This window comes from Nomascus leucogenys, chromosome 17 (genome assembly GCF_006542625.1).
Source record: "Nomascus leucogenys isolate Asia chromosome 17, Asia_NLE_v1, whole genome shotgun sequence".
NCBI lineage: Eukaryota > Metazoa > Chordata > Mammalia > Primates > Hylobatidae > Nomascus > Nomascus leucogenys.
In genome coordinates this window covers 8,419,150-8,435,447 of record NC_044397.1, presented here as the reverse complement: position 1 = coordinate 8,435,447, position 16,298 = coordinate 8,419,150, and the positions used below count along the sequence as shown (strand labels likewise).

The 16,298-nt window shown below is 34.1% G+C and overlaps 1 protein-coding gene across 7 annotated transcripts in view; it reads left to right on the top strand.

Moving 5' to 3' along the window:
• The window catches only part of SUPT3H (SPT3 homolog, SAGA and STAGA complex component), a 551,049-nt gene that overhangs the window by 336,841 nt on the left and 197,910 nt on the right, over positions 1-16,298 (top strand). For all 7 annotated transcript variants that reach the window (XR_004026555.1, XR_004026554.1, XR_004026556.1 and 4 more), the window contains one exon: positions 14,853-14,939. Coding sequence is in view for 3 of the 7 variants with exons in the window: in XM_012496574.2 (XP_012352028.1) it covers positions 14,853-14,939 (87 nt within the window). In the remaining 4 variants the exon portion in view is untranslated. The remainder of the gene's footprint in view (positions 1-14,852; positions 14,940-16,298) is intronic.

Genomic DNA, 16,298 nt, shown 5'->3' with positions numbered 1-16,298 from the left:
CTGTACATGAATGGCATTGGCATCCAGTTGAGTTGGTAACAATTCGCAACTAAGCTCCACCTCCATCCTTACCTAGCAAGGAGTCAGAGTGCTAGTACTTTTCACATTACCTCTCCATACAACCTTTTGGACATAAAGCAGTGAGGATACAAATGAATATTTCTTGAGAGTCTGATAATAAACAGTACCAAACACTTTGTATACATAGCTTAGTATGGTCCATACACACTCCTGAAGTGCAGGTATCATTACATCCATATTAAAAATTGGGAGATTGAAGGTAAGAGACATCAGTTACCTAGCACAAAGTCACATAGCCAATGTCAGGTCTAATCCATCAACTGAAAACTTTGAATTTAATGAAAGTCTTAGTAATGCGTTGTAAGAGTACATCTGTTATAAACCATATGAAAAATTCTTACCCTACACCAAAAACAAAACATGTTTACATAGAAATATTTACAGAAATTTATCAGAGACTTTAAAAACTCCATAGAAACTGTAACTAATTCTGTGTAAGTCCTCTAGCATGCTGGATGTTGATTGGTCAAATTACTGAATTTTACATATTTAAATATTAGCTTCCATTAGCAAACTATTAAATTTTAGTTTCCTAAGGAAAATGGGAAAAGTTGTCTACTAGCTATGGACTACAGTGGAGACGGGAGTTATTGTCTGATAGATTTGTTCAAATCCCATTTTTGTCACTTAGCTGTTCTCAACTACAGATTTATCTGTAAAATATCTATTAAAAATAATAAAATACTGACATCACCTAACAAGGTTTTTACAAGGGTTAGTAGAACTGACAATTTTGTAAAAATAATGTAAAGTGTCAGAAATTTCATGTTGTATTCAACAAATGCTAATTTATGTTCTTGTTACTGTTATTATTGGTGTTGTCCTTTCTTAAATTAAGTCTTGGAATCTGGAATTACAATTTTCATCACTGGACCATAGTGTTTATCTGGTGCTGGACACCTCCCACCATTTATGTTTTTAAATAGTCTGAGCAGAACTACTTTTAAAGAGGACTAAAAACATTCTGCTTTAAGTGTTTTAAGTGGAAAGTGGCCCTGGTGAGGCTGTTCTTGATAATTCTAAAGACTTATATGACACGGAATGTCTTCTCTTTCTCCCTCTAGATCCTTTTTCACCCTTTGTTCTTTTCTGTGTCCCAGGAGGCTAGTATCTTTGTATCTCTCTTGCCCTCTGACTTCTGGTTGATTTTGGCCTGTGGGAGGGACTGGGGAGCTCTGAGAGTGGGATGAATGTACAGGGTTGGTTGTATCCCTATCAGGTGGGCTTCTCTAGCCTCCAGCTTCAGGTAACAGCTAATTCCCCCTTAACCCTCTAGGCCTAGGTTTAGTAATGGTTTCATGCTGCTGTTGGAGGAGGAGGTAGGATGGTGAGGAGGTACCACAATCTCTCTGGTCATTTCCCTAAAGCCTTCCCCACATTTTTATAAACAGTTCCTGTATTAAGCTCTTCTTCAGTTACACAGTTTAACTATGCTGTTTCCCTCCAAGCCCCTGACTAATATACATATATTCAAATCAATACTTCCATTGGGGTCATCCGCAAAGATGCCTCAGACACACATCTATTAGCTGAGATTCAGCCAGTTAAATTCTCAAAATTGAACTTTTTCCAAATCCTGATTAGAGACTTGGAGGCATAATCTGATTTGCCTTCAGGCTTAAAATTCATCATGGCTGGTATCTAACTGAACACTAACTCAAGATGGGTAGGAATATTTTCTTTAGATATTTTAGATAATCTATAGCAATCTCTTTGAGACACTTAAAATCCATAACCTTAATATAGTCTGGCTTCCTTGTGCAACTTTAGAAAGATGTTAACTTTACACGCTCCTCAATATAGTATATAAGTTATGATACCTATCTTGCAGTTCTCTGATTTCTAGCGTAAACTCATTGAAATTATTTTAGAATAAACTTTTCGTAGTGATAGTCATAATATCTGTACAATATTTATTGTACATCTAAAAGTAATCAGTCTGTAAGCCCTGTGAGGTGAAGGACCGTGTTTTCATTTGTTTTCTTCTTGTTTTTGTTGTTTGTGTACTTGCTTTGGTTTGCTTCTGGTTAGCATAATTTCCATTCTCAGCCCCATGGCTGGCCTATACTAGGTGCTCAATAAGTATATATTGAAGGAACAAAGAGGATACCAGTGTTTAACTAAAAATAATAGATTTTTAAAATCTCCATGCTTGCTTATTTTAAGTTCAACCACAATACTGTAGTTTGAAGATTTATCCTTCTGTGACTTCTCTTTTGTGATATTACTGCCCTAAGAGTCACAAGATAAAAATAAAAGGTTAATATACATTGGGCTGTTACTATATTTCAGGCATTATCTTTTCTCTGTTTTTTTTCCCCTTACTTGTTCTTCTTAACATATCTGCAAGGAAACTGGTATTACTCCTATACTTGCTTTTTTGTTTTGGTGAGTTAGTACAATCTTCTCTATATTTAGTTATTGACCACATTCACACAGAGCCCACAGCAGGATCCAGCAGCGCTCAGTCTTCCTACTCTACTTCCTGTGCCTGTTCCCCTACATCTGCCTACAACTCAGAGTCTTCAGAGGCTTTTACTGAATTGCTTAAATACTGTTTTAGCTCATTCTAACACACATTAATGGAGAGTTTGCATCCTAGTAGAAAGGAAGCTGCCTTCTTATAAAGAGAGCTTTGTAAAGTAGAGTGCTGAGTGGTAAGTTGGCTGAAGTTCTATGAGGACCTGGGCAGTACAATGGAAAGGGAGTGCTTAGGTCTATGCTTGTGTTAGAGAAGACTTCAAAGAGGCAGTGATATCTCACTTTTATTTATGAAGGTTTTGAGGTTCCATCTTCTCTATGCTGTTTGCTTTCTTAGAATGTAGCTGTATAAGTGTTGCATAATTGTACCATTTTATCCTGATGTGAATGAATCTCCCAGGAATATCCTGATTTTGGTTTTAGTGACCGGAGCTAAACATTTTCTCAGCCTACCAAGTTATTAGTGGAATCTCTTTTCCTTTTCTATATACATTGCTGTCCTACCTTCTCCCTAGCCAAAAATGAGCCATCCCTAAGCAATACTTATGCGGGTATAGTGTTTTATAGTTCTCTATTTGTCTTTACTACATTATTTCATTTGATCTTTACAATGATCTGTAAGTGTAATAAAATCTGTACTTTGTCACCTTCTTGAGCCCTTTTTAATAACCTGATAGTGAAATATGGAACTGACATCTGAGCTTAGGGAAACCTGACTTTTCATTTCATTTTACATATACTGCATCTAATTTGATAAATACTGTATACAACATGTATTGGTTTTCCTATGCAAGCAATCTTTGGATACAGAATTTGAATAAGGGCTACTTTCTCTGACAAACTGAGGGAGAAGTATATACAAATTATCTCTGTTCATCATATGATGAAAGCATAGGGCAGATGAGAAATGGATAGAGACCAATCTCTTTTACATATTAATTAGCAATTGCATTGCTATAATCCCATTTTGCAACTGTCTTTGGCTTTCAAATACACCTGGAACTATTGAATAGGATACTAAAGTAATTATATCACCTGCTGATTTGTGTACCATGGTAAACATTATGGTAAGATAAGTCATTACTGCTAAATAAGAACCCAACCCCATATTTCCTTTCATGCACATGCAGCTAGTTGAGCTGGTTGCTGTTTCCACTGGTATAACTAAGTGAGTTTCCCTTAAAGCATTGACTCCCATCTGCACCTTACCAAGTTGCGCCATTCTTTCTTATGGTTCTTCTTTATTTTTTCTCTTATTGATGTAAGTGCTTAATTATGGAACCAAAACTATACCCAGGGTTAAACACTAGAATCAGAAAGGAAAAGCCAAAAGGATCTTTGGAGCTTATTTGATATTCACCTCTCTTTAGTTCTCACTTGAAGAACCTGAGGACCAGAAAGATCAGCTATTCTGTTAAAAACCATAACTACAAAACTAATGTGTGCATTGTATTTCATTTTGAGGTAATTTTACATGAGAAATTATTAGAGAAACAATTAGTTCTCTATCAAAAAAGCCCACATTATTTTTCCCTTTAATTTTGGATGAAAGCTTACATTTTACAAGAAAGTGATTCTAGTGATGTACAGACATGTTTGGTATGTATCTATGTATACACACACAAATATGTATTATAATTAAGGATAAAAATATCACACATATATACAAATACACTTATCCACAAATTATTTACATCCTAAATTTTTTAATGGGAAAATGTCATTAATAATAATAACTTGATAATAACCTTTAATCTTTGTGAGTACTAAAAGTTATAAATTTTTTTATGAGTTCCTCCCAGTTTAATTATCTTTTCTAAATAAATGTCAATAACATTTACGTCAGGCTAGCTATATGCTACATGATGTTACCTCACTAAAACATGAAATCATAGGCATTTTAAAACTGTTATGAGACAAAGAAAGTCAAGATGGTTTGGGAAACTTTTTCTAAGTAATGATTTTTAAAGCTTCGACTACTGTATTCGACTATAACTTGGAGGTAATAATCTAAATGTTCTGGAATACTCTTTGGGATATACCACACTAACAGGAGGCCACATTTTAACCGAGTTTCATAGCAGATCCTTGCCCTCTGCATGGATCAGGTTCTTAAATCCAGCATCAGAAGCTGCAAATCTAAAATTGGCACTTTCTCTATATATTTTCTCAACAAAAAGACAAAATTATAAAGTTGCTTTTGCCAAAACAAGGGTAATTAGTAATAGAGATAAAATTAGATATCAACTTTCCTTACTCCCCATAATTATTCTAAAGCAGGACTTTATTCTTTCCATTTGGTAACTTTTCTAATCATTACATTGGCCTGTGTGTGGTCTGGTGTAATTCAGTGCTTTTAGTACCCTGATCCAGCCATGAAGACTTAGCACAAGACCTGTGTTTATTCCTGAACATTCTAGGGTGAAATGAAATCAGGCTATCTTGTAAAAACAAATCAGGAAGAGTTCTGAAAAAAACTAAGAAATTCAGTCTCTTATATGTTATATTTTTGTCCTTTGAAGAAACAAGTAAGGGCTACAACCCATTCAGTGGATGCCTGTTTACAGATGTGAACAGAAGGGAATATGGAGAGGGGTGTGGACATGCCAAGAAGTAAGCTGAGAAAGAAGAGGTATTATTAATGTAGTCAAGTAAAGCACATGTTATGTAGGCTACCAAAATATCTTATGGTTCTGAATTTTAAGAAATGCAAATGAAACCTTTTCTTAGACTTCAAAAATATACCAATTTCCAGTTACTGAGTTACCAAAGGATAACTATATATTATGTTGAACAAATTCAAGGTAGGCTTCTGTCATTCTGCAATTTTAATTGTATTTTAGATTCAGTAAATAGTCAAACTGTATTTTCATTTCAATAGTTAAATACTAAATAGTTAAATTTTAAAGAGGCTGTGTGTGATAGCTCACACCTGTAATCCCAGCACTCTGGGAGGCCAAGGCAGGAGTATCGCTTGAGCCAAGGAGTTCGAAAACAGCCTGCAATAAAGTGAGATCCTGTCTCTACAAAAAGAATACAAAAATTAGCCAGGCATGATGGCATGTGCCTGTAGTCCCAGCTCTTCAGGAGGCTGAGGTGGGAGGATCGTTTGATCCCAGGAATTTGAGGCTGCAGTGAGCCAAGGTAGTGCCACAGCACTCCAGCCTGGGTGACAGAGCAAGACCATGTCTCTTAAAAGAAAAAGAAAAATTTTAAAACAGTTATCAATTACAGTTAATTAATACTAAAATGCTATGTTATTTAAATTATGACTTTGTTTAATTTCAGCTTTAAAAAATTTCTAAAATGTGCCTTTGCTTACATTCAAAACTTAGATATATTTAGAGTTGAAAGTTGCTTATGAATTGCTTGTGTGCAAAACAGGTTAAAAGAAAATGTTTAAATGATTATTGCTTCTTGTTCTCCTAATTTCAAATTTAAATCACAGAGTAGCCACAGAATTAGTTCCATGTTAAGGCTGCTATCTTCATACGGTAAATATATAGTTATTGTTTATTGGATATTTTTTAAGCTTTAGAGGCTCACATTGATTGTAACTGAGTAATTCATATATATATACACATACTATATATACACACACATTTTAAAGAATATGTATATATATATATACACATACATATATGTCATATATACACACATAGTATATATGAATGAATTTTTTGAGCCATGAGATCCTGGTAATTATAGCCTTATATATTTTTTAAAACCTGACTTAACTGTGCTTGACTTACTATTCTAAAAAGAACAGTTAAAATGAAACTCTAAAAAGTTAGGCACATCTTTTATCAATTTATATACTCATTTATGTTTCAAATGTCTAAGACAACAGAATACCAATCATCAAAAAAGAATAAGAAGATTATATGGTAGGAAAATACTATGTCAAATATCTTAAATGTAGAGTATTCTGAATGTTAACTTTAGTTACAAATACATTTCCCTTCAAATACTTACTTAGCTCACAATCCTTAGGCTGGGTCTGCATGGAGCCACTGGCTTGGATGTTTTGATCCAAACCTTTTTTCTTTCTTTCTCTTTTTTTTTTTTTTTTTTGGCAACTGTTTATTCACCAAGAAAGAAAATGTTTTGAAAGGCAAATAAACATTTTTATGGATAGACTTTTCTATGCAATGTAAGGCTTGATTTAGTGAATGCATCTTCCTCTATTCTGAATAAGAAATCTAGGAGAGAAACATGAATGGCTTAATGTTAAACATGTATTACTTAGTAATAGTTTTGTGTGTTTGGACATCTCTCATAAGTTTGTTGTGAAGGCTAAATGAGATAATGTATAGAAGACATGAAGCATAGGATAATAAATTCTATAAATGTTAGCATAAAAAACGAGTGTCAGCTTCTTGTTAAATACGGGTAGTACACATGCTTCAAACTGAAAACTCCACTAAATAACAAAATAATTTTAAGTGTATAAACTTAGAAGACATAGAAAATGGGAGAGGACTAAATAGCAGGTGAGAGCTGTCAAAAAAAAATCTGAAAGCTTAAAGTGGGTAGACAGGCTTAACAGACCTGAGGAAAATGAAACTTTGAAACATGGAAAAGTTTGGGATTGAAGGTTCCTCTGAAGAAAGAAGTCTTGTGTCGACTAAAAACAGGAAGATTGGTAAAACGCACAATTTTATCCCAGTACCCACAATTTTATCCAAACCATGTAGGCCATTAGCTACCCCTGTGCCATTCTGGCAAAATAGTATAACTTTACTTTGTGAAAAGGTGAAATAAAATGATCTCCAGTATTAGAAATCCTAGACACAAGTCCACCAGCATTCATTTAATAGACATTTCAGGAAAACAAACAAAACAAGAAACAGACAATAGAAATTTTCAAAATAGTCCAAGAACATTTTTCAAATGTAAAGGACAAGAGCATACAGGTTGAAGTATTGTTATGAGTATTTATAAAAATATTTCAAGATAGACCTTCATCAAAGAAGCATCATGAATTTTCAGAACTTGAAATATAAAGAGAACAATAGTAAAAGTTTCTCAGACTAGGGGAAATGTCACACAAAGGCTTAGGAATCATAATGTAATCGACTTGTCAACAGCAACATTTTAAGCTAGAGGAAAAGGTAGTGCCTTGAAAATTCTGAGGGAAAATTATATTTAATCTAGAATTCTATACTCAGCCAGATTATCCATTGAATAGAAGGATGACATAAACACATTTTGAGACATACAAGATTTTTAAAAATTTATTTCCCTTGCACCCTTTCTCAGAAAACTGTAATATCAAGTATATTTCAGCTGTAGCCCACCACAGGGGAGAAAAAGATGTTGCAGTTTGAATCCATTCTAGTTAAGTGCCTATTTTTTAGTCTTCAAAGGAATACAACAAAATCCAGAGTTCCTACAGTATATTATTCAGAATATCTCAGATAAAACACTAGATTACTTAAAATCTGAAATGACAGGAAAACATGACCCAAAGCCAAGAAAAAATAGTCAATGGAGACTGATTCCAAGATGACACAGATGTTAAAATTAATGTACAAGGATTTTAAAGCAGCCGTCATAACTATGCTCATGAACTAAAAAGGAAACTTTCAGATAATACGCTTTTCTGAAATGAGGAAGTAAATCATGAAAGAGCAGAAATGAGGTCAAGAAAACAAGAATCCAGTCTGGGCATGGTAGCTCCTACGTGCCTGTAATCCCAGCACTTTGGGACACCAAAGTGGGCAGATTACTTGAGCCCAGAAGTTCCCGACCAGCCTGGTCAACGTGACAAAACCCTGTCTCTGCAAAAAAATACAGAAATTATCCAGATGTGATGATGCACGCCTATAGTCCCAGCTACTCAGGAGGCTGAGGTGGAAGGATCTATAGTGCCTAGGAGGTTGAGGCTGCAGTGAGCTGTGATCACACCACTGCACTCCAGCCTGGATGAAAGAGTGAGACCCTGTCTCAAAAAAAAAAAAAGAATCCAAAGCAGAAGAGTAGAAGGGAAGTCTGGAGGGCTCCAGATAAGATGTCTCATCAAAAGCAAAACTGAAATAAATTCTGATACATTTCAAATTTTTCAAAAATAGTTTGGTATAACATAAGCACTGTATATTTAACCAAAAATTGTATTTCATAGGTAAAGTCAAGAGGAGAGATGGTCAAATTTGGGGTGTCTAAGAACACTAAATCTTTTTCACCTCTCATAATAAGTCATCTGATAATTTTTAAAGCTGAAAAATAAAAGTATTATAAGCTTATTTCAAATATGTTGGTAAATAACAGAAACAAGCTTAAAAAGTTAAAGGTGATTGCCACTGGAAGCAGAATTACAGATTCAGAAGTGTGGCAAGGTATTCCTATCTGTCATAAAATTTATAGTATTATTTGACTTTTAATGTTTTATATATTTTTTAACTTAGATATAAAATTTAAAAGTTTAAATATAAGACACATAGCACAGCACCTGGCACAAATTAGGGACACAATATATGGCCACTATTATTACCACTAAGATTATAATTCTCCTACTAGTAATTAAAGTCATTGATTACCCATTTCAAATAAAAGAGAAACATAAACTCACAAATCTAGAGAACTTATTTGATGTATCTAAGGTTGTGCAATCACTTAGTGATGAAACTACACTGGAGTTTCCTAACTCCAACTTAGGAAATTTAACTCCAGGTTCTTTCAGTCTTATCATGGAGGATTTAGAGAAGACCTTTGAGGTTATCTCTGGCTAGCAAATATGGTTGCAAGCAGAGCTGACCATTCATAGCCTAACCTAGAATCTGGCCTGATAGATAATGAGTGCATAATAGATAGACTGATAGAGGGAAAAATAAATAATTTTAAGCCAGGTGACAACCTTACCTAGGATTCTGTCTCTTCATGATACTAGCTCACCACAACTCCTACCTTTTACCATTTATCTTCAAAAAGGACAAATCCAAGGTCTTAGGCAAAACCTAAAGGAAAGAGCTGCAATGGAAGTCTCATTAAAATACTTTCAGTAGCTTAGTAATTGTGGAATAATCAACTTAATTCTGATGTTTTTTTTTTTTTTTTTTTTTTTTTTTTTGAGACGGAGTCTCGCTCTGTCACCCAGGCTAGAGTGCAGTGGCACGATCTCAGCTCACTGCAAGCTCCGCCTCCCGGGTTCACACCATTCTCCTGCCTCAGCCTCCCGAGTAGCTGGGACTACAGGCGCCCACCACCACGCCCGGCTCATTTTTTGTATTTTTAGTAGAGATGGGGTTTCACCGTGTTAGCCAGGATGGTCTCGATCTCCTGACCTCATGATCCGCCTGCCTTGGCCTCCCAAAGTGCTGGGCTTACAGGCATGAGCCACCACGCCCAGCCAATTCTGTTGTACATTTTAAACCTTTTAGAACTTTAGAGAAATCTTTGTGCTGAATTCATGTGGGCCCCAGCCAAATGCAAAAGGCCATCGATTTTACATAGCTTAACTCATTTCTGTTACATTTAAATGGAAAAACTGAAAATCATGGAGGTGAGGATGGATTGCCAACATTTAACAAACATTTATAAATTGCCTGTTCAGGGTCAATGGTTCTGGACCTACGTGTATAATTCAAAAGAAATTTGGGAGTCAGGAGTGTGACAAAACTTGATAACAAGTGCAATTAAGATATTATAAACTGTGCATTTAAGTTTTCTATGTTAGATGAGAAGCACTGTTGTGTGAAAATAATCATACATCTTATTTTTCTGAGAAAATTATTTTAAAGCTTGTATTTTAAAGAAAAAGTGCTACATCTTATAAAGAATCAAGATTTTCTCATAATTTAAATATAGTACTATATTAGAGACCAGCAGTAAGTATGTGTGAGTGTGCACACCTGTGTGTGTGAGAGAGATTTATGTATTATTATAAGGATAATAAATTATAATTATGCAGTTATGGAGTCTAAGGACTCCCAAAATCTTCATTTGTCAAGCTGGAGACCCAGGAAAGCCAATGTGTAGATGTTTAGTTCCAGTATGAAAGCCAGCAGCCTCAGAACACAAGAAAAGCTGATGTTTCAGTCTGAGACCAAAGGCCAGAAAAGGCCCAGTGTCCCAGGTTATGCATTCAGACAGAATTTGTTTCCTCTTACTCAGCCTTTTCTGTTCTATCCATGTCTTCAACTGATTGGATGGGGCCCACCCACATTAAGGAGGACAGTCTTATACTCAGTCTACTGATTGAATTGTTAATCTCATCCAGAAACACCCTTATTCACTCCCGGAATAATGCTTGACCAAATGTCTAGGTACTCCATGGTCCAGTCAGATTGACACACAAAATTAACCATCACAAGTACACAAAGGTAAAAAGAACCAAAATTATTGGAGCCTAAATGTAGAATTATATGAGAGAAAAACAAGAAATATAATTAGTGGAAAGGCAGGGAAAATATGTGAATCATTCGAGCTTTAAAGACCACATTGAATTTAGATAATAGGGAATTATCATTAATCTTAGAGCAAGAATTCAGACATTATATTTAAGGGAGATTATAGTAGAACAAATATGGTGGAAATAGCACATTCAAGACCCTGAGAAGATTAAAAGAAGCAACAAAATAAACAGAAATTGGTGAAAATATAATACAGTGAGAAAAAAAATGTCATGGATAGCAATGTGAAATTGAGAACAGATTTATTTATAAAGTCAAAGATGTGGCATTTGAGGTGACATGTAATAGTGTACCTTTTACTTCTCAACCTCCTAATAAAGTATTATAACATACTTAAAATGTAAACATGAGTTTTAATATTTTAGGGAATTTTTTCCTAACGAAGTTGTTACAAGTTAATATTTTGTTTACTTTGACAGATAGAAGTAATATTAGTCAGAAAAAAACCAGAAATGCTATAACTGAACTGCTGTTAACACTGAAGTTTTGAGGAACATTTTTGATATTGGTTTCCCAGTTCTACTATTGTTTTCACATTAAATGCATCAATTTTAAGTTTAATGCCTATGGAATTGGACTGCCCAGTCGCTCACCTGTTTTTTGTTTTGTTTTGTTTTTAACTTTTAGGTTCAGGGGTACATGTGAAGGTTTGTTACATAGGAAAACTCCTGTCACTGGGGTTTGTTATACAGATTATTTCATCACCCAGGAATTAAGCCCACTACCCAAGAGTTATCTTTTCTTCTCCTCTCCCTCCTTCCACCTTCAAGTAGGCCCCAGTGTCTGTTTCCTTTTTTGTGTTCATAAGTGCTCATCATTTAGCTCCCACTTAAAAGTGAGAACATGCAGTATTTGGTTTTCTGTTTCTGCATTAGTTAGCCTCCGACTCCATCCATGTTCCTACAAAAGACATGATCTCATTCTTTTTTATGGCTGCATAATATTCCATGGTGTATATGTACCACATTTGCTTTAATCTGTCATTGATGGGCGTTTAAGTTGATTCCATGTCTTCGCTATTGTGAATAGTACTGCAGTGAACATTTGTGTGCATGTGTCTTTATGGTAGAATGATTTATACCCCTTGGGGTATATACCCAATAATAGGTTTGCTGGGTCCAGTGGTAGGTCTGCTTTTAGCTCTGAGGAATCGCCATTACTGCTTTCCACAATGGTTGAACTAATTTACACTCCCATTAACAGTGTATAAGTGTTCCCTTTCCTCCACAACCTTGCCAGCATCTGTTATTTTTTTGACTTTTTAATAATAGCCATTCTGACTGCTGTAAGATGACATCTCATTGTGCTTTTGATTTGCATTTCTCTAATGATCAGTGTTACTGAGCTTTTTTTTCATATGCTTGTTGGCCACATCTATGTCGTCTTTGGAAAAGTGTTTGTTCTTCTCCTTTGCCCACTTTTTAATGCTCAACCTGTTTTTAAAGTTTGTATTGTTAAAGAAAACTTTCTTTAGTCTTTCTGGTAGTAGGCAAAAATTTGCAGGAGAAGTAAACCAATGCATAATAACACAGTTGACCCTTGACCAACTTGGGCTTGAACTGCATGGTCCCACTTATATGCAGATTTTTTTCAACCAAACATGGATGGAAAGTAGTATTCCTGAGATGTGAAACTCCTCTATAAGGAGGGCTGACTTTTTGGATACACAGGTTCCATAGGGCTGAGTGCAGGACTTGAGTATTTTGCTATGGGGGTAGCAGATGACTTTTGTATGAGTTACTTTAATTAGCTAATAAGATTTCTGTCTTCACTTGGTAGAGAAGAGGAGGTCAGAGTTTGAGAGAGGTAATTTTGGGGTTTGGGACACATCCAGAATAGGCAGGCCTTGGTAAGGTAACATAGTGATACTTTCAGTTCCAGAGACATACTAACTAGACAGAGGTCCATGGCAGACTAGGGAGTGGTACCAATGCTAGTCCTAGTAAGGATATTATGTTGGTTGAGATCAATTAGAAAATCGGTAAATAAAAAACAAAGATAAACTTTTCCTGCTACATACGACAGCATAACCATGATATAAATTCCAGATCCTTACAGTGGTCATGTATTGGTTCTGAAAAACAAAACAAAAAAAAACAGTGATTCCAAATATCCAACTCTTCTGTGTCTTTATTTTCTATTATCATACTTATCCTGGCTAATATGTTTGTAAACTGATACTTTAGAGAATGTTATGAATAGAGATTATATATATGTAGTGTGCATAAACTGTTGATTAATTGAGAAAACTATTTAGGGATACATATTTCTCCTGATCCTTTCTTAATGTGAGTAAAATTACGTATGTCTGTATAGTGTTTTTCAGATTTCAAATGATCAGCATTCTTCATTTAAGAAAATAAATTTGCTATGTATGTGTCCAGACAAATGTATATATAGCCCATATTCTTCTCAACACTGATTGCCTGTATTTTAGACTGTGATAGAAGTATTTTTATTTGAAAAGCACGTGTACATATATTTCCCTCACACTCTACCAATTTTTAGGAAAAATATGTTCATGCCTGCTGAAAACTATTAGTTTCTGAGTAGATAACATCATCTTTTTAAAAACTTCCCCCTCCCCCAAGGTTTCTTTTTAAATGGTTCACAGTTAAATTTAAATTTCTGTATTTAGATAGGATTGTGTTTATATACCAACCGCAGTATCCAGGAAATTCAGTGGTAAAGCTGACACATAGCGAGTTTATAGTCTATTTTGTAGTCTGTGTATTTAGAGAAGGTTTGAAGCTTACTTAGCAAAATGGATTAAACATTGAAGCAGAATTTCTTTAGCACAAATGTACTATTTGATTTCATATATTTGTTAATAGTGTGTCACTTTTTAAAGATTAGTTCTCAAGAAAATGTGTTAGGTTTATCTTTTAAAAGAAGGATGCATTCAGGAACAGCTTTTATATGTAAATATTTTTATAATATTTCATATTGGATAGACTTGGTTTGGTGCAATCAGTATGATTTGGTGAAATTTGGAAGAAGTTACAGACACATTTTTATAGTGTTTTCTGTAGCATCTTTATTTTTTTCAGATGGGCATATTTTATGTTGCTTCCAACTAATCAAAATAAGAAATTGAGTTTGCCTGTGCCAAAAAGTGGAACTATCATTTTTCACATTCTTTTATTTTCCAGGTCATTTTTAAGTAAGATTATGTTTCTAGGACCTATGAATTCCTGAAAAATCTTGACTTCGTAGATATAAGGGGCTAGATGAACATTTCAGGGGGAATCTAACTTTTTGTGCAGTAATGTTTTGTATTGTACATTCCAGATACAGTTAACTTTTTGTGTGCATGTGATTAGTATGGAAAGAAATTAATGCAGTCCAGTATTATGATTTATGGACTGAATCCTTTACCCACTGAAGACTTGCCAAAACTAAACGTATTTTTTTTCCTTTGGATATTAGAAACAGCTACTGTTTTTGTTGCTCTTTTAAAGTTCTGAATGGGCCTATTTCAAATCAGAGCAGCATGGGAGCTCAGATTAATAATATACTTATTCAACTAGTGATACTGAGTGAAACCATTGCTCACATGAGTATGAAGGATAGAATTTCATGAAATTATTTTCAGGTGCATTAATGCATTTCTGGAAGCTGTGTATGATTTTTCTTTTGCATGAAAGAAAAGATTTCTGTTTATTGTATTGGTTACAGGTGGGCTCATAAGTTAATTTAATTGCATGTTTTATATCTTAAAAACATAAGACATTTTGCTCTTAAAAGCAGTAATGTGATTGCTGGATTATTCCCAGAGGTTTTTAACTCTTAGTATATTTATCTCTCTAGAGACATCATGACTGTACTATATATAATTTATATTACTGAGAAAAATTTCTGAATTTTCATTATTGTTAGTTACAGCAAGCTGCTGAAGTTTCTCAGCTGCGGGGAGCAAGGGTAATCACTCCTGAAGATCTTCTGTTTTTGATGCGCAAAGATAAGGTAATATAACATAATTTTATTGTATTAAAATCCACGTTTTGTTTAATTGAACTTGCATGTGGAAACTATATATCCTTGTTATATAGCTTTCAAATTAAAATAATAACTATTGAACTAATGTTTTAGTCTTCATAGTTTGTACGACAAAATGGGCTTACAAAAGAATTGATATTTATTATGTGGACAAAAGCACTTATATAAAAACTGTGCTAACAGTGAACCCTCACTTATCCTTATGTGTCTATGTGGACACTTTCATTGCTACATGACACTCACTAAATATTGACTCTATGTTCTGTTGTCACAAGTGGGATATAACTGAATGGCGTATTTATTTTTCTCCTCTTCTTATAGATTAACATTACCAGGATTATAGACTTTCCTAGAGTAATTTTTTAAGCCTGAAATACAAAGTTTAGTCTGTAGCTACCTTATTGAAAAATGCAAATTAATTAAGATTAATTTTCAGTGGGATAAACATATACCATAATTTCTGTTTTTGAACAAAGACCTACCTTTCTTACTCTTTGAAATCTGGTATTAAAATATTTAAGCTGATATTTGTGTGTCTAATTTTGCCATAATTATTTTTCATGAGTAGGTAGTCAAAAATATTCTCTAATATTTTACATGTTTCAGTTAATCAACTCTTAGATGATATGAAGAATATTACTAAATGAAAATCTTCACTATTAAGAAAATTATTATTTGGTATAGGGTATCTGTATGATTTAGTTGAAGAAGCATTTTAAGACTCATGAAATTTCAAGGTTGTATGATTAGATGGAGAGACTGTAGGATTTTTTAAAGTGAAAGTTTCTGCCTAGGGTGAGGCAGTCTTAGGTACAAGGTGCCAGATGCAAAGAAACTATTGAAGATATCAAATAATGTTCATGTAAAGAACTGTAAAATGCATTATTTTTCAGCTATTAATAGAAATCTTGAACCTGAAGGTCAGGAATGAGTGATAATACATTCTAAGTGTAAGCATACAACCAGCTACAAAGGATTATCAGTTACTTTTAAAATTAAGCAGCATTGTGGTCTAATAAATCTAAAGAAGGCCACCATTAAGACCTAACTATCATTCATCAGCTTTGAATTTCACAAAACTACGTTTTTCGGGTTACAGATTGTTTTCCATAGATATAACACATAAACCAAATCTTCTATCAAAAAGATAAGATTCTCAGAAAATTTAAAAAAAAAGTGAAAAGGAATTTATTGACTTTTAAAGCAGCTATTACAAACTCACTGTCTAGGTATTTGTAAGTTAATTTTTTAAAATAAAATTTCATCTTGAGTATATACCAAATTCTATAGCGTAAGTACAGTCAGCTTGGTATGAAGACTGATAAT